We start from the raw sequence: 26523 nt of genomic DNA, 5'->3' as shown, positions 1-26523 counted from the left end.
GACTTGGGTGTGTCTGTGGGCAGTAGCAGAGGGATAGGATTATGAGTATTTACGAGATTAGAAAGGAGGATTATATTAGGAATAATCTATAGAGGAAGGAAGGAATGTTATTTTAGAAGGGTTAACATTGGCAAGAAGCGTCATCAGAGATAGGAGTGAAGAAGAAAATTATTGGGTATGATATAGGTCTTAGTATTTTAGTTAAATATGAGGTGAAGTCCTCAGTCAAGAAGGTGAGAAAAGAGTGGTGTGGGAGAAAAGAGGATTGGGTCAGTTACTGTGGTTAGTGGGATAGGTAAGAAAATACAAATGAGTAAAAGTATTTATTGCAGTGGTGGCCAAGTTGAGATTGGATAACAGAAGTTTGTGATGGATGTGGTAAGCGTGGTTTTATAACTTCCTCTAGCACTGCCTATCTGTAATGAAGGAGGTGGATGGTGGAGGTGGTCCAAAGCTAGAGTCTGGCAATCTGAGAGCAGCAACAGGAAAGGGAAGCAAGGGATTTGTGAGCAGATATGAATGTGAAGCAGGTCTCTAAGGACAGGATATTGGGGAAAGAGAGAGAGGAGGTGTTGCCTGCAAGGTTTCTAAAATTTACCCAGAGAATTCTGGGAAGGATCCCCAACTCTTACTTTCAAATTACACGGTGTTTGCTCATACATTTATTGCTATCATTATTGTTTAGTCCAAACATAAAAATTCATTCTTGTTGGGAGCCATTGGTGTGGAAACTTTACACTAATGGAGATGTGTAACTTACTTCTAGCTTATAGGCTTATAGATTTGCTGGGGATCTGAGAAGCTAAATGAATTGTACATGTTCACACAGCTAGTTTCAGAAACAGGAATTGAACAGTGATCTTTCTTCAGTTAGAATGTGATCACCTAAAGGGAAAGGACAATTTTAGTTTTCCTTTGTGTTTGGTCTATATCTTTCTCATGCTTAGCACATGATAATTGTCCAATAAATGCCCTTTGGACTGAATTCTGCTGTCTCTGACTCCTCAGCTATATTTGTTGAATTGATGAATGCTCAATAGCTTTTTTTTAAACAGTAAAAAGCAATGAGGCTTTGAATGTTATTTTATAGACGTCAATGACAGATTTCAATTTCCTTTTTTGTTTCAAACTATATTGAAAGATACTTTTTTCTATCATTGTATTCATGTTGTCTGGACTGAGAAGCATGATTCAATGCAAAGAGTGACATTTTTTGCAGACCTGAGCTCTGACCCTAGATCTACCACTTATTCCAAATCACTTAATCACTTTGGGCTACAATTTCCTTCTATAAAATGAGGAGGTTGTAACACATGGCTGCCGTGGACTTTAGAGCCATGAGTCTCTGTTCCTTTCAACCAAACAATTAGCAGTAATCTGTTAGATGCCTGCAGTGCCCCAGCCACTGTGGGATACAAAGAAAAGCAGCAGGTCCACTCAAGAAGTTTGTATTCCATGATCCCAAGTCCCACAAGGCTTTCCAAATGGTGTGGATGCCTGAAATGTCAATTGCATATTAACGACAATCCAAAGATAATATCAAAAAACCAAAAACAAGATAGCAATTACATGTAACATGCTTTATTGGCTAGCTTTTTGCAAATGTGTCTTTGGGTTAACCGATAATGGTAGAACTTCAGAGAGGCCAACCACATTATTATTATTACTAATTTATGGAATCACATGGCCAGATGGAGTTCATAGTCTAATCCCAACAGGAAAGAATTCCATAGGTTACCTTCTTCTTATCTCTTCTTTTAAGAACAGTGATAATTGCATTTGGCTTTGCTTCTACTGATTGAATAAACTTCTGTGGGGAGTGTGTGGCTCTCCAGAGAACATGAGAATTGGTCCCCGTGGAAACCAAGACTCATACTTGAGGCTGCCTGAGACATCCGAATTTTAATTTTCTTTCTTTAATTTCTCCATCTCTGAGCCTGAGGTGGTATTATTCCAAAGTTTTACTGGAATTTTGTTTGAACACATGGCTTGAGAGAATCCTTGCCTTTTCCCCCGGGCCTTTCTCAGCAAGAAGGTTGGCTTTTCAAGTTTATAACTATATCATGGGGTTCCATTTAGGAAAGGGCCCTTGAGATGCCGTAGTTCAGGCCTTCTTAAACTGCTTCCACTTGACATCCCTTCAGTGCTTCTTCTTCTTCTTCTTCTTCTTCTTCTTCTTCTTCTTCTTCTTCTTCTTTCTTCTTCTTCTTCTTCTTCTTTGTTTAGGCAATTGGGGTTAAGTGACTTGCCCAGGGTCACACAGCTAGTAAGTGTCAAATGTTTGGTCTGAGGCCGGATTTGAACTCAGGTCCTCCTGACTTCTGGGCCAGTGCTCTACCCACTGTGCCATCTAGCTGCCCCTGGATCTTTGTATTCTCAACGGCTAGCAGAGTGTCTTACATATGGTAAATCCTTAATAAATGTTTATCAAATTTAATTGAATTGTGCCAAACATTAACAGAAAAGTTTCCATTAAGAACATTATGTACATATTTCAGTTGTGGCCAACTCTTTGTGACCCTATTTAGGGTTTGCTTGCCAAGAATACTAGTTTTCCTTCCTTCTTTATAGATGAGAAAATTGAGGCAAACAGGGTTACTCACAGAACTAGTAAGTGTCTGAGGCCAGATTTGAGCTCAAAAATATTAGTTTTCATGATTCGGGCTGAGCACCCTATCTACTATACCACATAGCTGCCCGTATATGCACTTATATGTGTGTGCAGCATACAAACATATATGTAGGTATATATATGTGTGCATGCATACGCACCATCTGTATTGGATGTGGAAGAGCCCTTTAATTAGAATTTGGAAAAGCAAATATAGTTATAAATACAAAAGAAATGAATTGAATACATCATTTTCAATAACTTGTTTGATTAATGATGAGTATATGAGACAGAACATTTTTGAAGAGGAGGAGAAAGAGGAAGAGGAAAAAGAGGAGGAGGAGGAAGAGGAAGAGGAGGAGGAAGAAGAAGAAGAGGAGGAAGAGGAGGAGGCCCCTGCTGCTTAGAACATTTGGCAAGTTTAGGTTTGCTAAAAACTTAGACAATCTGAACTGTCCAAATCATCTTCCCACACAGTGACTTTCTGGAGACCCTCCTATATTTTCACTTTCCTTGTGTTTCACTTTACCAAAGAGTGATTAAGAAATTTTTAAAAGTAGCCACAAAAAGCAACAAAATAATGCTGTGATTAAGGGATAAATAAACTCCCTGGTAAATGGCAGGCATTGTGTTATTTTCCCATTACTCTGACAATCTCCAGGCTATTTCAGGTTGTACTTGAACTATACTTTGAGATATGCTATAGCCTAAGTGACTGTGTGATAGCTGGTGAAATTATACTGTGTCAGACACTGATTCTTCGTGCATTTACATGAAATAGAAAGTTAAAAATGAGAGAAGTGATGGTGAGACAGTTTAAATGACTTGGACAAGGTTGCCCAGTAAATTAATAGATGAGCCTGCCTAATGATCTCTTTGTCGGATCAAATCCCCGCTTACACTTTCTCCCACTGTCCCTTCTTCCTCCCCTCCCCATCAAGCATGACTCATTTCTCACTACAGTAATAACTCCATTAATCTTTTTGAATAGGAATGTTGTATTAAGGAAAGAGAGAGAGAAAAAAGAGTAGGAGAGGAAAGGGAGAGGGAAGGTGGGGGATTCATTCATTATTGGCCTGATTTTTTGAATTTCATTTTTTGTGTTTGGCTGAAATGTTCTCAATCATCAATCTCAATATCAGAGAAGTGGGGTTACTATTATTTATAATATTTAGTGATTTGTGCTTCCCTTGAATGTTATTTCTCATATCTTTCTCCTGTTCTTCCTACTTATAGACTCTGGGTCTTCATTTATTATATGGGAACACAGGGATGAGTAGTTATTAACCATCAGTGACATAACTATCATAGTATCTAAAACCTCATCCAAAGCCTTCATTTGAACTCTGATGAGGACAAACAAATAAGCCCTCCCCCCATCTCTGGGAATGTGAGCCACTTCTTATCAGACCTTTGTGTGCCAAAATCATATCCAAAGCATTTGAAAATGTAGGGTAACACATTAACTCCTGCATATTCTCTTGGTGTCAGCCAAGAGATTGCTCCAGGTTTACCATAGCATCCTGGCATGTATTATTTATTACATGAAGATGAAGAAACTGAGGGTTGACTTATAAGATAGGTGCCTGGGGTAACCCAAAATCTACTGATTATCCTGTCAATTACATTGTGATTACTGTAGTTTGTCTGTGGCATACTCTAATACACCCTTTTTCTCTTTCTAACCCACCTTCCCCAACCATTGGCAATTTTCAGAGCAGCTTTGAAGAGCCATAGAACAATTTCTACTCAGGGATATTGACAATAACATTTTTTTAAAAGTTAGTATAGCTATATTCCCCCAAATAATATTTTGTATACCATCAGCTTTTCTCCCTAAAAACAACTCCCTGAATAATATTTTGCCCTGACCCCTGACATGCAAATTGCCATCTCCAGGGGATCCACCCAAAATCAGAGTATGAGAACTCGACTCTCAGAAGGTATTCTGAAGTACACCTTCCCCTCCAGCAGGAGCACACCTTCCTGCTGGAGTATACCCTTCCTGCCAATGGACCTATGTCTCTTTACTCCCCCAATGCAGCACCACCCATACATGAGTTATACTCTACATTAGTCTGTATGGCTAAGTCGTATATTGGGTGTCCTTTTCCTCTCTCCCTTTCCTGATCTTCCACATCACATGAAACAAAACTTTGAATTGAACTAATTCCCATTGGTTTACCTATTGTTCTCAGAACCTGAACTCATTAAAGGGTTGATTTCCCTAATATCTCTAGCTGGCTCATGGTTCTTTCCTTAGGCACAAACTAAGTACCCAGACGAAGACTTAACCTATTGACAGTCACACCTACAATGTGGGATTATGGCACTGCGAGCCAAGTTGTAGAAAGCAAGAGTCAATAAGGGAACCCTATGTCCTCCCAGGAGGGATTCCTTTATGCCAGCCGACTGTCGCAAAACACTTTTTTTTCCTATTCTGAATTTTAGACGATTTCTGAAAACAATATTTGTTGAGAAGTACTCTTGCCAGATAACTTAAACAACATAGTCAATATCTTTTCAGTGCTTGGACCAGAGGTTTGGGGGCTAGACCCATAAAGGATCTCTTGTCCAATTCTGCCATTTTGTTGATGTAGAAACCAAGGCCCAGAATGATGAAGTGTCTAATGCAAATTCACATAAGTAGTAGACACAGGACTTGAACACACGTCCTCTGCCACTTTCTTCTCACTAGAACACTAGATCCTTCATTAGAGTATAAGCTTCTTGAGGTAGGATGGTTTTCTTTTTTTTTTTATCCCCAGCTCTTGTCACAGTGCCTAGCAAATAGTAAGCACTTAAAACATGCTGTATCAGTATGATAATCCAGATATTAATATTATTTATTAATTAATTTTATTACTATTACCAGCCTTCCCTGCATACTCTCTGGGCTGTTTCAATTCCAATCCAATTGCCTCACCTCTCCCATGGTGGTAGTCTCCTATCCTCTTTCCAGGTATGCAGCACTGCTCAATGCCTAGAATGACTTTATCTTGAAGCTGACTCTGGGACCAGCACATTTTTGCCAGTAACCTCCATATACTGAGAAAGTCCATTCATACTGTTTACTCTCCACTATTATCTAAGGCTCCAGCCTGCCCTACATCCACACCAGCTGCCAGTTCCCTTGGGAAAAAAAAATAACCTACTTGCACTCATTCCTCGATGATTAGCATCTTCCCAACTCATCATATCCTCCACTTCCCAGTGATTCGGAAATGCCAGCGGTCATTGTACTCGTGCCTTACTCCATCCCCCATTGCCTGCTCTCTTACTCCCGTCTCCCTTGCTACTACCACTTCTAGACTCTCCTATCCATCACTTAGTAACCTTTCTTCATTTGAAATTATCACTTAATACTCTTTAGCTGTTATCTACTGATGTCCAGAACATTCTCCTTTCCTCACTGAGGCCTATGACTGCCTCATGGTCTTTCTTTCCTCCCTAAGTCCTGCTTTCAAACCAGAGTACTTCAAAATTCATGTTGCTTCTCCCTCAAATATTACTCATTTACCATGAGCTCCTCCTCTATTCTACCTCAGCTACCCACAGAGATCATCATAGTCTTGATCTGGCAATGACCCACAAATGTGCCACTTTCACATTCATGAACTCTCACATTCCTTTAACAGGTCTTAATCCTTTGTCATTCCATCTTTCCATCTATTTTACATTCCCTAGCTCTGTTTTCACTGTGACTTCCAATCCCTCTATTCCCCAGTTCTTTTCCAGGCTATCACCTCTGCACTGTCTATACTAGCCTCCCTTCCCTATCTTAACGTCTCAAAGAACCAGTTCATCTTTTCATTATCTTCTCCTCTTAAGTCTCTTGACCCTTACTCTATCACCAATCTTGCCCTACCAAGCCTTGGATTTCTCTTACCCTCCTTTGCCTTTGTTTCTTTTCATATGCTGCTGAACAAAGCTGGAAAAAAATACAAAAACTGATTGGGACTACTACAAATTTATGTTACCCAACCTCAACTCAATGCCACAAAGCATTTCTTCTACAAGCCCCCATTCGATTCACTATACCATGGACCAGAGTGGCTTCTCAAGCTTTTCCTCCCACTTTCCTCACTTTTCCAGCTTCAAACTTTGCTTCATATTTCATTGAAAGAAAAATGAAATCCTTTATCCTTTTCTCACCTTGCATCATGCAGGTACAGTGCCCAGCTATGTTCTCCTTCATCCCCATCCCTGTTTTATATGAAGAGATTACCCTACTTCTTACCAAGACAAATGCCTCTGCATGCACCATTGATCCCTATCTATCTGGTATTGTCTAGCTGATAGCTACCTCTATCATTCCCATTCTGTCCCTAATCTTAAATCTCTTCTTGTCTACTGGCTGCTTCCAAGCTACTTACCAATTTACCATGCCTCCTCCACCCTCTAAAGAACCCTGCTATCTATCATCCTGTATCTCTCCTTCCTTCTGTTACTAAACTCCTTGAGACAGCCATCTTCAATCAATCACTGCACCAGCCCACCTTCATGGCCCTACTCCCCTCCCCAGCACAATTTCCTCAGCTCCAGCCTGAGTGAGTCTTAGCTCAGTTTTCCATCTTGGGTGAGTATACTTTGTCTCCATTCAAGCCTAGCCCTTGGCACCTATCTTTCTAGCTGATCTAGACTAGAGGTTCTTAACTTATTTTCTATGAACTTATTTTTAAAATATTTTGAAGATTACTTTTAATGTATTTGGATTCTTTTGCAATCCATTTGTGAGAAATTTGTCATTTCTCTCTTGTATTTAATAACTAATTGTTGTATTAGAATCAAGGTTCCCTTTTTTAACTTCCTCACCCAAAAAACAAGTGTGGAAAATCTTAGGCACATATTTACCCAGGTCAAGCTCTAATAAGACAGTAAAAAAAAAATTCTAAATTTAGGCTAATGGATGCATTCCTACTCATCCTGTTTGCTCAGACAGGTCTGGTAAAATGTGGATCCTCCCTTTTACAACCCCCAATTCGATTCACTATACCATGGACCAGAGTGGCTTCTTAAGCTTTTTGTCAGACAGGTGATATGGAAATTGATAAGTCTCTTTGACCAAGTTTTGGGTGATGTAAGTCACATAACCCAAGACTCTTATTTTAATATAACCCACCTCACACTGTGTTAACCAGAATTGTTGCCACCCCTTAGAAACACCTACTTTCTTTTTTTTTTTTAAGCCTTATTTTATTTGGCAAGGCAATAGGGGTTAAGTGACTTGTCCAGGTTCACATGGTTAGTGAGTATCATGTGTCTGAGGCCGGATTTGAACTCAGGTCCTCCTGATTCCAGGGCTGGTGCTCTATCCACTGTGCCACCTAGCTGCCCCTACAAACACCTACTTTCAAAGTCATATAAACTATGAGCTCATCATCATGAGGAGTTTTTGGTCTAAGAGAGATGGCCAAATGACCATCCTTTTATTAATAACATGCTGACCTTATTAATAAAATAATTAAATTACCCAGAAACAATGTCTCTCAGAATTTTTCAACACACTAGGTATTTAATTTTTGGTATTTAAAAATATGATTTTGAGAAGACATCCATTATCTTCACCAGAAGAGTCTACGGCACAAAAAAAAAAAAGAAAAAGAAAAAGCTTAAGAGTTCTTGGTCTACTTCAGGGGTGGAGAACCTGCAGCCTCAAGGGCACATGTGGCCCTTAAGGTCCTCAAGTGTGGCCCTTTGACCAAATCCAAACTTCACAGAACAAATCCCTTTAATAAAAGGATTTGTTTCGTAAAAGTTGGGCTCAGTAGAAGGCTACATGTGCCCTCAAGGCCACAGGTGCTCCACGACTCATCTAGTTAGTGTAGGGAGCCTCCCTCACTGCTTGTGGAAGAGGGGCAAAGGTAGACCCAAGTGTGCCCTTTTCTAGATGATTTCCTGGTCTCCAGCTGTGACAGGTGTAGCAGCAGCTGCAGAAAGAGGCTGGACTTTTCAATTAGAAGGGGGGTGGTTTTGAGCAAAGGAAGTCACCTCAGACCCGTTCTGTGGCATTGGGTAATTTGGAAGACAAGCCAAGAACCTGCAGTTGTGTAAGCCTAGAAGAGCCAGCAATTGTGAGTGGGTTCTGCCTGAGTATTTGTATGAGACTGGAGAATCAGAGAAACTTGAAGTGGGAGGAGGGCTTTTCAGCCAAGGGGACAAGGGCTGAGAGCAGACAGAGTGACTTAAGAATGTATGTTGGGGTTTTGACAAGCTTGAAATGGTTGTTGCACATAACAGGAGCAGTCCAAGGATGATGAAGTGAGAAGAGAAACTTTGTGCAAGGAAAAGTCTCTTTCTTGAATTCTGATAATTTTCCTCCATTGCCCTCCCCTCCTTCTCCCCCACTCCCTTTCCCAAACATAGCAGTTCAGAGAGAGCTATCATGAAAAGTTCTTTGAATTGATCCTGTCCAGGAGAGTTAATGTGAATCCTAAGTTTCTGATCACTGTCCAAAGAGAGAATTCAAGTTGGATGAGGTCTGGCAGGCCATAGATCATTCCTAAGGCAGGCTGACTGGGCTTTGTTCTAAGGCACTGACATGTTCATCCCTTCAATAGCATTGAAACAACTGAGCCTAGAACCTAATTAGCAACAGTATCTAAGTATAATAGCAACTCCTGGATTTCTCCAGTATTTTGGGTAACCTCTAGCCTTCCCTAACAGCATCTTTGAGGTTAAGCTTATGTCCAGCTTATGTCTCTCTCTCTCTCTCTCTCTCTCTCTCTCTCTCCATGCCAAACAAATATGTCTTTTAATGATTTGGTTTGAAGTCACATTTTGTGACCCTGACCCAGGTGTCAAAATTCAAAGTTGTGTTAGATGGAGGTAAGCGTGGAAGATGTAATGACCCATGGTACAGAACTATATGTAATGAATAAGGAACTGTGAATTCTCTGGCCCCAGTTCTGGGTGAATCTTGACTAAACTTCTAGCTACCCAGGTAACTTCCTAGCTTATTTTATAAGTGATTTGACTTTGACTTGTAGAAGTCAGAGGGGATTGGGATGTAATAAGCAGGAAACAAATAGCCACCTATTTTTGAAGGCTAGTATCATAACTTTAGATCTCAGAGGCTTCTAGCCCAGTCCTCTTATTTTACAGAAGAAGAAATGAGGTTAAAATGATTAATGACTTTCCCACGGTCCAACAGCTAATAAGCAGTGGAGATATTTGAACACAGGTCCTCTAATGGAGTCAGTAGTACTCCTTTCATTCAACTATGCTGAGATAATGGAGAAGCAACAGTAATGAGAGTTTCCAGTATCATATACATAACATATCCCTTTAACTTTTATTTTATAAAACTTGTAGCTGGTAAACATGTTATTTAGCATAAAACACACAATTTATTTTCCCTTGTGCAATAAGCAGCCCTTACATATTTAGACTGAAAAATATTATTACGTAGTTTCTTTAGTGATATTTTTTCTAAAAACGTTTTACCTGGGCTTAAACAATGTGGGGTTACAATTAGAGAGTTTTATATGGCTCCTTATCCAAAGTAATATATTAAATACCACAGAAATATCTTCCTCTCTGAGCTTATTACATGTGAAAATGACATTTTAGAGTTGTGGTATTGTATAATAATACACAGAATGATACTTATTCATAAAAATTGTTCCTGGGAAAATCTATAAGGAAATATTTAACACAAACAATATTAATAATAAAAATAACCACCATTGTTATCATTTATATAACCCTTGTTTGCAAATCTCTCTGCATTCATTTTCTCATTTGACCAATAAAGTAGAGAACAAGGGTACCTTGACACAATTGTCCATTTGAATTAGGGTGGTAGATTTGTAGGTAGAGTACCTGCATTTGAACCTGAAATTTATATTTCTCACTTGTAGACCTTTATAACCTCTTGGGTCTCAGTTCTGCATTTGTAAAAATAGGTTGTCCTTGTTGGACTTTCAATCTAAGACCTTATGAAGGTGGAAATGAATGAATGAAGGCATAATATGGTAAAAGAAGATATTTGAATATTAAAAGGTACCTGATAAAAGTGCCAATAGTGGTAATCCAGGGAAACAAAGAAAAGAGAAACACTGAAGAAAAAAAAAAAGCACTTTCAGTTTATTTATACTTTGGATCCAATACTGTATTTTTTTTAATGTGTGAACAAAAATATATATATTTACTTCGAAATACAGCAATTTGTATTTATTATACATTCACAGTGGCCCAGCCACATGACATGTAAAACAACGACAACCTGATCTTGGACTGCATTGATAGATACATATCTTCTGAAAACAATAGCAGGCAAGAATAATCTCAGTCTCTCCTTTACTGGACATATCCCAATTCTGGTGTTATATTCAAACTGGGCACCGTATTTTGTAGGAAATATTTTATGCAGAAGAAAAAATCAGGAAGGTGAAAGGTCTGAAAATTGTGTGATGTAAGAAAGTTGGAAGCATCTGGACAAAGTCTGGGGAAATAATGACTTGGGGGAGGATCATAGGTTTCTTCAGATAACTTAAAGTCTGGCTGGTTAAAAAGGAAGGAAACACATTCTGTGTACAGAGAAGCTATAACTTCAGAGGACAGAACAAGGATTAATCTGTGGACATTATCAGGAGATCGATTTCAAATTCATTTAAGGTAGAATTTTCTAACGCTTTGGAACTATGCCTACCTAAATGCAGTGGTTTGTCACACATGGTAATGTGTTCGATCTGAGACTGGATGTCCATCTGTCAAAGTGTGCTGTGTAATGAATTCCCAAATTCATCTGCCATGTATCATGAGTCCCCTTTCTCCCACTCTTCCTCATCTCCTTTTACTAAGATGCCTTCTGTCCCCATCTCTTCCTTCATGCATCTCACAGGATGAAGTGGCCTTACTCAGTACCAAGCCTTATCCATCTACTTATTCGAGCGAGGCCATTCCATCCTTTTTCCTCCAACAGATTGCTCTTTCTGTCATCCCACTCTTTCACTTATTTTCAATCTTTCCCTGTCTACTGGCTCATTCCCTACTGCCTACCATGCCCATTTCTCCCACATTAAGGAAAAAGCAACCTCCCTTGCTCCTTCCATCTCTGCTAAATATTGTCTTACAATTACTTTGTTCTTTGTAAGTAAACTCCTCCAAAAGGCCATCTACAATAGGTGCCTCCACTTTCTCTTCTCGGACTCTGTTCTTAAACCTTTTTAGTACCATTTCCAACCTTATCATTCCACCAAAACTGTTCTCTCCCAAGTTACTAATGATCTCTTAGTTGGCAAATCTAATGACCGTTTCTCTGTCCTCATTGTTTTTAATGACTCTGCTTCCTTTGACACTATTGATCAGTCTCTCCTCCTTGATACTCTCTTCTCTCTAGGTTTTCAGGGGATTAATCTCTCCTGGTTCTCATTCTTACACCTGACTCCCTGCCACATACTCTTCCAACCAGTGGCACTAGCCTCCTGGCTCTTCTGGAACAAGACTCTCTATCTCATGACTCCAGGCATTTTCTCTGGCTGTCCCCATTACCTGGAAGGCTGTCCCTCCTCCAGTGTGACTACTGACCTCCTTAGCTGCCTTTAAGTTTTAACTAAAATCCCATGTTTTACAGGAGGCCTTCCCCAATACATCAGTTCTAGTGCCTTCCTGCAGTTAATAATTTCCTTTTTTATCAGCTTCTTTTGTATATTTGTCTGCATATTGTCTCCCATATTAGACTTTCAACTCCTTGAGGGCAGAGACTATCTTTTGCCTCTTTTCATATCTCCAGCACTTAGCACAGTGCTTAGCACATAGTAGGAACATAATAAATGTATATTGATTGAATGATTAAATTGGAATTCAGGCTTTAAGGGTCTTTAAGATCCCTTCCCAATTCAGAGTTTCTCTGAGTCTCTTCTGTGGACTTCACAAACATATGCACATACAGAGCCACATAGTTTTAAAAATGAACTTGAACATTTTCATACATACACACAAACCCTATAATCTGATACAAATGTTATGGATCAAATCATAAAGTCATAACTGGAAAAGACCTCATACATCATCTACCCTGGCATGTCCTATTCAGCAGATAAGTAAATTGAGCAGCAGAATTGTGATTTGATAGTCATCACTCAGGTAATTTCTTATTTTCAATATCTAACTCCATTTAACAAATCATTACAGAAGATTCTGTTAGATGATAAGGGATTCCCTTAGGGCATTTATAATCTCATAAGGAGCTTACATTATGCTTTATTTTTTTAATTAAAAAAAAAGTTCTAGCAATATAAAGATTCTGTGGAGAACCTAGGACTGTTATTCAAAACATTCAAAACATGGATCATGTTTTCAACTATGTGGAAAGTCTCACCAAAGATGCTGGTCACATCCTAGCCATAACGCTTAGCATAGTACCTGGCACATAATAAATGTTTGATTTATTGACTACCCGGCCTGGGTTAGTTCCGCACATGCTCTCTTTTATGTTTGTTACAAGGGTTCTCACTTGACAGGCTGGGGACCTTCTGCACATTCTTCTTACACCAGGGAGACACTAACATATAATTAGGGGCCTTATATAGTATGTGAGACCTGAGCTGATTATAGTATGTGAGACCTGAGCTGAGCTTTCAGGGAAGCTAGGAATTGATCTGGAAAGCCACAGTGAGGAGGGAAGGCCATTTAGACAGAGGCCAACTTGTACCAAAGCAGAATGAGGAAATGGGCTGTGAGTGCATAAAGAGGTAGAAATACAGCCAATGCTTGTAAGGTAACATCAATTGCCAATAAACATTGCCTTTAAACACCCTTTTTAAAACATTAATTTAAAAGATTGGAAAATTACTCCAGTGAGATTTAAATGAATGAGTTTTAAATGAGAATAGTAAGACTACTTTCCAGGAGTCTGCCCTCAAAACTTTTAATTAACTTAGTAGTTATTCATTTTTCCTAGTTTTTCAGAATGTCCACATTCCAGTGGAAGTACCATACTATTTATAATGTTGATTTATTAAAATGCATTCATTACCCAAATGCCTCTGGGGTTGTGTACAAACACATAAATGACACTATTAAATCAAATTAAGCCCAGTAGGTAAGAGAATAAATCCCCTCATTAAAGATACAACATCTGTTTGTTAGGTGTTCCTGTGTGTACATATACCCTGAATACCTACAGAGCTGTAAAGTTTGTCAAACATCTGGTTAGGGCATTGCTTCCTATCAGCTTAAATTTAATTTAGTGGGAAAAAAAAGTAGCATGGAACTTGTTTCTTCATGGCAAATTCCATCAGTCTTTCCTCCCCACCTCTATTCTCCCCACCTCCTAATATCCTCTGTCATTCAGAAACATGAAATAGTAATCCTAACAAAAAAAAAAGTTTAAAGATACCATGTTTTAGCATCCCATCCTCCCTTTTGTTCTGGGAAAAACTGACAAATCTAAATTAAGATCATTACATGCAGAGAAGCTTGAAGGTGGTGGATAGAAAAAGTGAGACCTGCCTTCTAGTCTTACCTTTGACTCATACTGGCTGTCTGATCGATCCTAAGGATGTCACTTTACCTTGTGGTGGCTCAGGCAACTCTCTTAAGAGTGTTAATTAATCAATCAATTATTAAGGACCTTCTATGTGTCAGGCACTTTACTAGGTGCTATGAATATAAAGACAGATGTAGCAGAGCTAACAAATCTTTAACCTCTACTTGCTTTCCATGGTCCCTGCTCTTTCTAGTTCTATGTTCTTATTTTGGTAATAGGTAGACTTTTGTAAATGTCAAGTGCTATTCTTCCAGAGTTTGGGTAATGTAAATGATTCAGTGGTGATAAATATTGAATACACACACATACATATATGCATTTATAAATACCTTTATTAACAGGTAAGGCCTTTACCACTTTGTTAGTATCATTGGTTTGGGGAAGTTTATTAACCTTCTACAGAGAATATGATTTGAAATTATATGTGTATGTATACAATATAAATATATGAAATATGTGCATATGCATATATTATACACACATGTGTATGTATACATATATACACATATGCATATATTTCATACACACACATATACACACACATGTACATCTCACAATTATTTTCTCGTTTAGTCTTTCCAACAACCCTAGGAGGCAAGTGATATTATCATCTCCATTTTACAAATAAGGAAACTGAGGCAAACAGAGCTTGAATGATTTGCTGAGGGTCACACAGCTAGTAAATGCATGAAGTAAGTGTATGTATATGTTTGAATTCAGATCTTCCTTGCCTCAAGGCCCAACAGTCTATCCACTGTATCACCTAACTGTCCACCTAGCTGGTCCTTGTTCCATAATTGCCAGGTATCCTCTAAGTGTTAAGTTTTACTTAATGTTTTCACCCCTAAAAGCACTCAAAAAGGCCTTACTCTCTTTTCCCATTAAAACCAAAATCACAAATAAAATATCCATCTGAATAAACACAGCCCCATGCCACCTGGCCTCATAGATAAGACCTTCTGTATCTTCTTTCTTAGCCAATCTTGAGTAAATCTGGGAACATTCCAGTCTCATCCCCCTCAACAAATTACTGTACTCAAAGACCACAAACATAGATCTGGAAGAAGAGGAAGCAAATAAGACCTTGCTCCTGACCAACCATAATTCTGGAATTCCTAAAAAGGAGGCATATTCTCTAATGTATCCAAGACTGGGACTTTTTCTATACCAAAAAAAAAAAAAAAGGTGGGGGGAGAAGCTCAGAAGCCAATTTGAAGCTGCCACACTATCACTTCAATTTGTTTGTAGAACTGAAGGCCTGCAGAGCCACATTCTCATCCAGTCAGTTGAAAAGTGTATCCTTTAGCAAACCTTTGGGCAAATAAGACCTGGGGCCTTGGTTGCCTCGCCCCTTGGCAGTGCTGACCACGTTTCCCACACACACACTTTAGAGAGGAATTTGCCCCCCAATGAAACCGACACAGGGAGGAGAAATGGATCAAATCTCCTCCTCAACTCTGAGAACAAGTGGACCTATTTTGACAGAAGTCAAAAAGTTTCTGCCATTAAGGAGGTGATATTGCCAAAGGGAAGATACAACCCCAAGACTATTGCAGCAGTTCAGGCCTGAGCTGAAGGAGGCCTGGACTAGGGCAATGGCTGTGGCAGTAGACTTTAAGAGCTGTTCACAAGAGATTTTGAGAATGTGGAAACAAGATTTGGCAACATATTGGATATGTGGAATTAATGTGAGAGAAAAGTCCAGGATGACTTTGAGGTTTCAACTGTGAATGTCTGGAAAGAAGGTGATGCCTTCAGCAGTAAGAGGGAGCTTCAGATGTTGGGAGGGTTTGGGGGCAGGGGGATGAGCTCTGTTTTGGACATATTAAGTTTGAGGTTCCTATGGGACATTCAGTTCAATCAGATGTCCAAAGGGCACTTGGTGATGCAAGAGTAAACCTTAGGATTAGATATGTACCTCTGAGGGACACCTAGGTGGTTCAGTGGATATTGTGATAGGCCTGAAGTCAGGAAGCCTCCTCTTCTTGAGTTCAAATACAGCTTCAGACACTTACTAGCTATGTGACTCTGAGCTAGTCACTTCACCCTGCTTCTCTCAGTTTCCTCATCCGAAAAATGAACTGGAGAAGGAAATAGAAAACCATTGCCTTACCTTTGTGAGGAAAACCCCAAATGAGGTCATGAAGGGTTGGATGTGACTGAAACAAGTGAACAACGGCAAATGTAACCCTGAAAATTATGTCATAGATATAATTGAATGTTTATGAGTTGATGAGATCACCAAGTGAGATAGTATAGAGGGGGGAGAAAAGAAGACCCAGGCTAAACATGACCTGGATGGAGTCAGGCAAAAGAGGGTGAGAAGTGAGAGTGCAGTGTTATAAAAATCTAGAATAAAGAAAGTATTCAAGAAAGGAGGTTAATCAGCTAATTCGAATCTGAAAAATAAGGTAAAAGCATGGGGACTGGCAAAAGACCATTAGATTTAGCAACTAAGAGACCACTGGAAATTTTGGAAAGAGCAGTTTGAGTTAAATGATGAGGATGGAAGGCAGGTTACAAAATGTTTAGAATGTTATGAACTTTCTTCAGTGGTTTAGCCATAATGGGGAGGAGAGAAATAAGATGATAGCTAGTGGGGATGGTTAGAAAAAAAAATGAAGAATTTTATTTTTTAGGTAAAAAAAAAATATGAAAGAGGCATACTCATGCCTATAGACATCAGGGAAAGAGCCAGTAGATGGGGAGGGGAAGGTGATAGACTATTAGAGAGTAGGTATGGTAGAGTGGCAATCTACTTGAAGAGGATGATTTGGAATGTAATTAATATGAGATGGAGAGGTGTTTATCTTGGCAAAGAGAAAGTCCATCTCATCATCAAAGACAAGGCTAAAGAAGCGGATCGTCTGGGGAAGATGTCTGAGTGATGTGAGATGATGTGGGAAGAGGAACAGACTCTCAGTGAATGGCCTCCATTTTCTCATTGAAGTAAGAGGCAAAGGCTTCAGCTGAAATAGTGGTGGGAGGGGTGCCATGGGAGGGCAAAGGAGGGGTGAAAAGGATTGGGAGAGCTACTATGGTCACTTGGTAAATGGAATAGGAAGGAATAAAAGGATTGGCTTGCTGCAGTTATGACTAGGTAACCGAAGTTTGCTGGGGATCCAGTTTTCATAATGGTGTTTCTTTCTCCAGCTTCTTTCAGCAACTTGTGAACAGGAGCAGAGGTGTCAGCTGTTTTCAGTAAATACAAGGTTGAAGATTGGCAGGGCATGACTAATGATAGGTAAATGGATCATGAGTTTTGAATGTACAGTGTACTGTAGACTTAAATTAGTTCTTAAAAATAGAGTAATGGAGGACACTATGGCCAGTGCAGAAGTGACGACCTGGTAAAGCTACTAATCTGGCAGTTTACATTTTGGATGTTGAATTTTAGACTCCCACATGAGTTTCTTCTCTATTGTTGGGTTAATCTTAGCAATACTTACTAAACCTAGAACCACCCTGATATCAAGTTGTGGCACATATAACTATGCCCGTTTTACATTGGAGTAAAATGAACATGAAGTTAATTTACATTTTCAAGATTGTTGGGAAATGAAGCATTTCCAGGAGTAGGAATTGAGAAATAAGTGAATGAATGAATGACAATGCATTTATGAAACAGTTGCTATGTGCAAATCATGGTGCTAGGGATACAAATAGAAAAGCAAGATATTCCCTATACTTAAAGAGCTCACATCAGAATGGAGGACACTGGACATGCAAAGTTCAGATGGCAAGTCCCATGGCCCTTAGGATGCAGTGGTAAAGGAGACAGTATTCATTTTCTTTAATGTCATTTGTGCTGATAAAATTGTATTGTTTCTGATATTGAGCTCTTTGACAAAACCAAGGACTTTGATGGAGAGAATTATTAAGTTATTTGACATGCCCTACGTTCACAGGGATTTTTCTTCTCAGTGGTAACTTTGGGGCCTGCACTGGAGACTGAACTTGTAGTCTGGGAGTAACTAATTCTCAGGTTCAAGATCCTGGAACGTCTCCATTGGAGTACCAGGAAAGATGGTAGTCTAGGGGTCATATGTTGACTCCTGTTTCTCCCTCAGGGTGCCTTGCTATTTCAGGTAGGCTAGCTTGTTTGCTCTCTAGATGCCAATTGGATAACAGATGGTAAGAAGTGCTGGAACATACTTCATAGAAGTTACTTCCCCCAGATGATAGGTGCAGGCATCGAGCTAGAAGCTGGACTCCCCCAACTAGGGGAACATTGCCAAACCCAGGGTTCTTGGGCTCAAATTAAATGCCCATGGTAGTAGTTGGTCAGAAAGGAATATTAAAAGTGACAAAGGGGAGAGGCCCCTTCTACACATAACAAGAATAACTCTTGGTCCCTTCATTCCAGAGCTGGCATACTTAATCCATGAAGTGATCTGGTGAGTTCTGCATTACTGATTTCCTCCCACGTAGCCTCACAGATTTATTAGCCGTGGAGTCTAGAACGCTCCCTCGGACGACCTGCATCTCTGAAGCAACCATTACGAAAAGATTATGTCTTCTTTATGAGAGTGAAGTGACCAATTATGACCAGTCATCAGGAGAGCAAGGACTGATTTCTACTTTTGCTATTGCTTAATGTTTTGGGGGTGGTTGTAATTTACTCCATATGCCTGTCTATTACCTTTGATTTTAGAGGTAACTGAGCTGTGTCTTCATTTATGCTCATTCCCTTGTGCCAACAGCAGTTAAATCTGCTCTTGTTTCACTGCATAATGTGAGTTACACTGGGAGGGAACTGAAAAATATTTTCTGAGTAGGAAGAAAATCATGTGACTATGTCATCAGCAACTAATAAAGGCTGATTCGGTTCATTACCATGTTTCCATGAAGCCATTTTTAAAGGAACCTTTAGAAAAAAACTTTTAAGTATTAATCTAGGATGCCAATTGCCTTGTAATTGTTTAAAGATATATTTAATGAATAAAAATCTGGCAAAGAATTTTGAGTTTTATCACAAACCAAATAAATCCCAAATATATAAATCCAATCATCTTCTCTCTCCTGCATTGCAGTCCAGAGTCCCCAGTCATCACTTGGATGTCTGTACTCTCTTATTATGTAAACCCCTTGATCGTAGGAGCTTTGTCCTTGTCTATTTGTATCCCCAGCACATGGCAGAAGGCCAGATTCTGGTGGTTATTTGATGAATGTTTCTAGACTTATTAACTAAGTCAACTAATTGTCCTTTCTAAATCTCAAACTTGACTCATCATTTCCCCACCCTAACTCTCATCTCTCATTAAAACTTCCCCATCACTTTTTTTCCCCCAGTAAACATGAATGTAATTTCTCTACTTTTCTTTCTCAGCCCTTCAAATGAGGGAGAGGGGAAGAATGAAAAAACAGAAGGCTTTTAATAAACATACATAGCCAAGTAAAATAAATTCCTCACTGATCCCATCCTCTGGAATCACAGTTGATCCTTGTGATGATCAGAGTTCTCAAGTTTCTCAAAATTGTATTTACAATGTAGTTAAATTGTTCTTTTATCCCTCCTCACCTCCTCCTGAATAAGTTTAAACAAAGCTTCCCAGGGTTCTCTGAAATCATCACTTTTGTCTTTTCTTCTCTATCACTTTTTTTTCAAAGGCAGTTGGGGTTAAGTGACTTGCCCAGGGTCACACAGCTAAGTGTCAAGTGTTTGGTCTGAGGCCGGATTTGAACTCAGGTCCTCCTGACTTCAGGGCCAGTGCTCTATCCACTGTGCCACCTCACTGTCCCCTTCCCTATCACTTTTAAGAAGAGTGTGGGATGTCTGTAATTATGATCTTCAAGTATATGAAGCACTCTTACAGATTATGGATTAGACTTATCTCCCACACATCAAAGGGTAGAATCAGGATCAATATGGAGCAGAAAGACCAACTTAAGACTGATGGTGTGGGGGAAATGCCGGGGTGGGGGGAAGGGTGAGGATAAGCCTTCTCACAATAAGAGCTGGCCAAAAGTCAGTAATAGATGCTCTAGTTGGTAGTGAATACCTCCTCATCAGAGGTTTCACGCAGATTAATTCAATCATTTCTCAGCAGGTATGTTGTAATGGTGGACAGTGAGGGGGCTCAATGGATAGAGGGCCAGGGCTGCAGTCAGGGAGGCCTGAGTTCAAATCTGGCCCCAGACACTACTTGTGTAATCCTAGGCAAGTCATTTAACTCTGTCTGCCTATTTCTTCATCTGTAAAATGAGCTGGAGAAGGAAATGGCAAACCACTCCAGCATCTTTGCTAAGAAAACCCCAAATGGGATCAGAAGAGCTGGATGCAACTGAAATGACTGAGCAACAGCAAATGTTGCAGTGGGGATTCTTTTCATCATGTATGGGCTAGAGTCTAAGAGTGGGTAACCTGTGGCCTCGAGGCCACATGTGGCCCTCTAGGTCCTCAAGTGTGGCCCTTTGACTAGCGTCTAGCATCAGGCATTCCTTTGTTGTAAGATCCTGAGAAATTCATTTCAATCTCTGTATGCCTCAGTTTCCTCAACTGTAGAATTAGGATAATGATAACACTTGCCACATAGGGTTGTTATAAGGATTAAATAAGATAATATTTGTCAAGTGTTTAGCACAGTGCCTGGTACAGAGTAGCTGCTTAATAAATGGGTATTCCCTCCTCTGCCCTGCCCCTTCCTCTTCTCCTATGGAATAGAGTGTATCTTATTTGTGGAACTTTGATGATTCTCTCTCCTTCTCCCATATCCATTTAGTCAGCAAGTCTTATTCATTCCATTTCAGCAGCAGCACTCATCCGTCTCTTTCATCCACCTATATGGTCTCTTCCCCTGTTTCAGGCCCTTACCATTCTTTGCCATTACCCAAACTACCCTACCCCTACCCCTCACGGTCTGCCTGATTTAAGCTCTCTCCTGTTCAGTTTTTCCTTTTCAAAGGAAGTTCCTAAAATCTTCTCCCTAAGGTACAAATTTGGCCAGGTAACTTCACCTGCTAAAGAAAACAAACAAACAAAACCAAACAAAAAACCCCACTTCATTGAAACCAGAGCAAGGTACAGAGTACCAGCAATATTGTCATGCTAATCAACTGTGAAAGACTTAGTAACTCTGATCAATACAATGATTCACCACAACTCCAAGGGACTCATGATAAAAAATGCTCTCGCCCTCCAAATAGAGAACTGATGGACTCGGAGAGCAAACTGAAACATTTTTTTTCCTGTCTTCATTTTTCTTGCTCCTCCCACCCCTCCCCAGAACATGGCTAATAGGGATCTACCTTTGCATGGCTTCATACATATAATACGTATCATAATCCTTGCTTTCTCAGTGGGTGGAGGAGAGATGGAGAAAGGGAGAGAATTTGGAAACGAAAATAAAAATAAAATTTTTAAAATAAATCTTCCTCAGCTCCCAGTTGCTTCTCATGTAATAATCAGGAGATGGATGACCTATGGCCCATCATTATTTCATACTTCTTCCTCTTATTGGACTACAAATTCCTCCTGGATTTCCAAAAGCCACTTTCCTACCTCTGTGAAGTTGCAATGCATTGAACTTTCCTACCTGCCAGGAATGCCTCCTGATTTTCAAGGCATAGCTCTGACACCACTTTCATCAGGTCAGATATTAATATATCTTATCTCCCCCCCCCACCCCAGATAATACAGAAAGGTAGCATGGAGTTGTGGATAGAGAGGTAGCTTAAAATCTAAGTCTATTCCAGGGCCAATCCCCTATGACTGAGATATACTTCCATATATCTTTGCCTCTTAGAAACACTGGTTTCCTTCATATGATCATAAGATGAATCTCCCTTCTCTCATTTTAAAGATGAGGAAACTGAAGCACAAAGAAATGTATCATAAGTGATAAATCCACAGTCACACAACTAGGAAGAGACTGAGGCAAAATTCAAACGCAGGTCCCTTTGATTCCAAGCTTAACTCGATAGTACTGTGCCACCCAGCATTCCGTGGTAATCTATCCAAATAATAACCTGACCCAAGTCTACTTAGCTTTTCAGATCAAGTGAGATCTGTTGTCTTTAGATTGGTAGGAATATTGGCAAGTAAGTGACTAGAAGGCTCGGCTCACCTGCGTAGCCTAGACAAGGCCTGCTAATTCCCCTGAGTTCTTAGTGCTATCTCCCCCAAATTGCTTTGCATATGTATCAGTGGCATGGCTCTATGTATGATGAACCAGTGAGTAGACAGACAGATGTCAGTGACTTTTCTCCTCCAGTCTTGCCTTTTTGCTGGCCAAGAATCTATTCCTGTTGTGTGGGGCTGTCTCTCTAGCTATTTTCTTGGCTCCTCACCTTCCAAAAGAGTGACTTTCTTTCAGATCAGTCTGTTCAGTAATCATCAATACCAGTCTTACTGCCAGTTTATACCAGCATATGGCCAGCCTTTACTGCTGTCTCATTTGCCTAGAGTAATCCAGCTAAATGTATAATCCCTGACCGGAACTTGTAAAAACAAATTGTAACTGCTCATTTCTAAGTCCTAGAAATGAATTGTGTTGTGGCAAAATATTGCTTTTTTTTTTTTAATGCTCCCCTAATTCTCCACATGCTGTGTTTGGACAGTAGTATACGTGGTTTAACAGTGCAGTTGGTTAACAGCTTTATCACATATTCTGGTTTTAGAGCCAAAGACAACTTTAATCACAGAATATCAAATACACTTTTCAGAAAGACATCATCCTACAGAGATGTCAGTTTTAGAAATGGGGATTAACCACATTGGGAGAGAGAGGAAAAGAGTAGAGGAGAAGAATGAGGGATCACTAAGATTTTATCCTCAACTTAAATGTATTTTAGTGTCTACTACAATGTGGCTTGAGGGTACTGAAATCCTGCATGGCAATCCTCTATGTTGATAAAGCCTTTGCCCTTTCTATCTCTCTTGGAGCTCTCAAAGCTTCTTGGATTCCTCTTCCCACAAGATCAAAGAGTGGGGTGGAATAAAAAGTCAAGCCCTTTGCCAATCAAAGGTCAGAACCAAACTCCCCTGCATGAGGTTGAGCAGGAGGAAAACAGTGGGAGATTTCTGTCCACTTCCCATCTGCCTCTCTGTATGGTTTCAGCTTCCAGGTAAGCTTAAACTTCATCACCATGCTGCTAACTCAGCCTTGCATACTTGACACTTGCCAACTCCCTCCACTTCTTTCCCCCGCTTACTGGAGGGCTAAGAGATGGGGCGATAAACTCCTCTTAAAGCTCTGCCTTACACACGGCAGGATTCATATTTTCCAGCTCATTCTGCATTCTCCATCTACAGTTTTGTATCCATTTAAACACTACAGAACAACATGTCCTCCGATCTGCCCCCCTCCCCCCACTTTCTAGCTTCCTTTTGTGTGCTGTCTTCTCCCAGTAAATGTAAGCTCCTTGAGGACAGGAACTCATTCTTATTTGTATCCTCAGTGCTTAATAGTGTGCCTGGCACATAATAAATGCTACATAAGTGTTGATTGAATTATTGAACTGAATTGAACATTTTTCTGAAACTAGCAGATCTTTTTCGAGATGATGCCTTCAGTGGATACATACGATTTTTATTGTTTTTATTTGTTTATTTATATGTTTTATTGTTTTATCTTTGTACAGGTTGGTTATTTTTTTTTCCCGTCAGTAGAATTAGAGCCCATTGAGTGAAAGGACTATTTTTCCTTCTTTTGTCTTTGCAGTCCAATAACTTAAGCTTAGTTATCACCACTTAAGTCCACTGGACTCCAGAGGAGAGAGTGAGGCCAATGACTTCGCACAGCCCTATCTCACTTAAATCCAATTTACATGGACATCACCCTCCTGACGTCACAACAACAATCACCATTTAAGTCATATGTATAACACAGGAACTGGAGAGTTGAGCCTAGAGCCAGGAAGACCTGAGTTCAAATCTGGCCTCAGACATTAGCTGTAGGACCCTGGGCGAGACATTTAACCTGTTTGCCTCAGTTGCTTATCTGTAAAATGAGGTGAAAAAAGGAAATGACAAACCAATCCAGTATCTTTGCCAAGAAAACTCCAAATTAAGGTCACAAAGAATCAGACATAACTGAAACAATTAAAAACAAAATAACAATAACTACTGGACCAGTGATTTCATTAGTATCAGGAATTCCCAGGTGAGGAAACTCCCTTTACTAATTCAGATTAGCATTTTCTTTGTAACTTGGTCTTAGAGTTGCCTACAGTCATACAGTTAGGAAGGGTCAAAGGTAAGGCTTGAAGCCAGGTTTGGTTTTTTTTTTAGGCAATTGTGGTTAAGTGACTTGCCCAGGGTCACACAGCTAGTATGTGTCAAGTGTTTGGTCTGAGGCCGGATTTGAACTCAGGAGGCTGACTTCAGGGCCGGTGCTCTATCCACTGTGCCACCAAGCTGCTCCAAAGCCAGGTTTAAATTAAATGATGCACTGAATGATATTAAATGATGCGTCTTGGTAAATAAGGCTGTGCTGTGCTAAGGACCTAGAATACAAATGGAAAATAAGACAGTCTCTATTCTCAAGAATCTAGGTTCCAACACTGCCTCTGACAGTTACTGGTTCCTTGACCTTTTGGAAGTCTCTTACCCTTTCTGAGTCCCAATTTAGCCATTTGTAAAATAAAGAGATTGTGCTAGATAGCCCCTAAGGTCCCCTCTAGTTCTAAATATGTAACCCAATAATCCTGTGCTTAGGAAATCATTTTATTTTGTTGTTGTTTGTTTTTGATTTTGGGGTAAAATAAATGACTTGACTTGGTTTTTATTTGCTCTGTTTGGGCATTCGGTGATGCCTACTACATACTTCAGAAGAAAACTGCTTTTAAATCCTGGCAGATGTTTTTACAAAGCAGATTATCTCCTGTTTCAGGCTAAAATGACTCAGCTGCCTGAGGCGGAAAAGGAAAAGATTGCAGAGCAAGTAGCTGATTTCAAGAAAGTCAAGAGCAAACTGGATGCTGAGATTGAGATATGGGATGATACCAGCAATGACATCATTGTCCTGGCCAAGAAGATGTGCATGATTATGATGGAGATGACAGACTTCACCAGGTAATTATGTGGAAAATGATGTTTAATATTTATAAGTGTTAGAAGTAGTTGTCACGCAGGTACAACATCAAGGTTTCCGAGTGGCAGGTGCCAAAATCTTGTGAAGACTGAACGATAAAGCAAACGAAAAGGAAGGAATTAGGTGTGTAGCATTTCAGGACTCCAGTGAGAGGGGGAAGAACAATATTTAACCTTGAATGTAATTTTGATGATAACTATCAAGGTCTTTCTTTTAAAAGCTTCCTATTCAACAGGTCATATTTTCATATTTTCATTCTCTGAAGAAATGTGTACTACTGCAGTAAATCAATTCCTGAGGCTTTCCTGAAGCCATTTCTTTTAGCCTTTTTTTTTTACTTTAATTTAATGATTTTATCATTTGGTCACAAAGTTTGGATGGGATAATAGATAGAATATATAGTTTTCAGCATGGCGTTAGGAAGACTAGAGCTTAAATCCTGTCTCTGACCCTTACTTGGTTTGTGACCATGGGTGAATCCTAAACCTTTTTGACTCTGTTTCTTGATCCCTGCAGATGTAAAAGAATAGTATAGACCTGTGATCTAGGCATTGCAAAATGAAGACATTCCATTTCCTAGTTCAGATCTGTATCTTCTCTGAAATTCATACTTTTGGAGTTGCATGGGGACACCACAAATAAATAAATGAATGAATTTCAAAAGCATTTATTAAATTCTTGCTATGGACTAGGCACAGTACTAATGGAAATACAAATTCATGCATATAAGTCATTTCCTGCCCCTAAGGTGTTTAAACCCTCATTAAGGAAAGATAGCATAAATAGGGAGCTGATGTCCAGAGAGGAATGCTTTGTGCAGGAATAAGAGGGACTGCTGATTGGCATCATAGGGCATTTGACATAGACTTTTCTAGAAATGAGCAGGGGCTAGTAGAATATAGAATTGAGATTGTGGGAAAGCCATTTATTAGCTGTGGTCTAAGCAAGATAAAGAGAATACTCACCAATTAAAAATCAAAGATCCCAGGTTGGGAAGTTAAATTGTGGCTTAGAGGTGGGGACTGGAGTACATTTGGCAAGATATAGAGATTTCTCAAAAGTTTTGTGGTGAGTCCAGGTCTTGGCAAGATGAATTAATGAAAGAAAAAATTAAGTTCCTACTATGTGCAAAGTACTGAAAACAGAAAAGCAATACAGCCCCGACTCCCAAAGAGCTTACATTCTAATAGGAGGCAAGAACACATATAGAAGGATACAGGTCCATGATATATGAAAATACAACATAATCCTTAGGGTACAATGACAAAATTGATGGTGAAGTTTCTTCTTTAGTATTTTCTCATATACACATGTGTCTCTATATAAATGTGTACACATATATGCAGACACATGTGTCTATATATACATTACACATATATGTATGT

General features: G+C 39.6%; 1 protein-coding gene across 3 annotated transcripts in view; it reads left to right on the top strand.

Annotated features, from left to right (window-relative positions):
• CTNNA3 (catenin alpha 3) overlaps positions 1-26523 on the top strand; it is a 1889266-nt gene that overhangs the window by 1679428 nt on the left and 183315 nt on the right. For all 3 annotated transcript variants that reach the window (XM_020998213.2, XM_078150742.1, XM_020998214.2), the window contains exon 15: positions 24938-25119. In XM_020998213.2, coding sequence (XP_020853872.1) covers positions 24938-25119 — 182 coding nt within the window. The remainder of the gene's footprint in view (positions 1-24937; positions 25120-26523) is intronic.

This window comes from Phascolarctos cinereus, unplaced genomic scaffold (genome assembly GCF_003287225.1).
Source record: "Phascolarctos cinereus isolate Bilbo 61053 unplaced genomic scaffold, phaCin_HiC Scaffold_3;HRSCAF=262, whole genome shotgun sequence".
Classification (NCBI taxonomy): domain Eukaryota; kingdom Metazoa; phylum Chordata; class Mammalia; order Diprotodontia; family Phascolarctidae; genus Phascolarctos; species Phascolarctos cinereus.
Note: the sequence above shows the minus strand (reverse complement) of the source record. Positions and strands in the feature narration are given on the sequence as shown.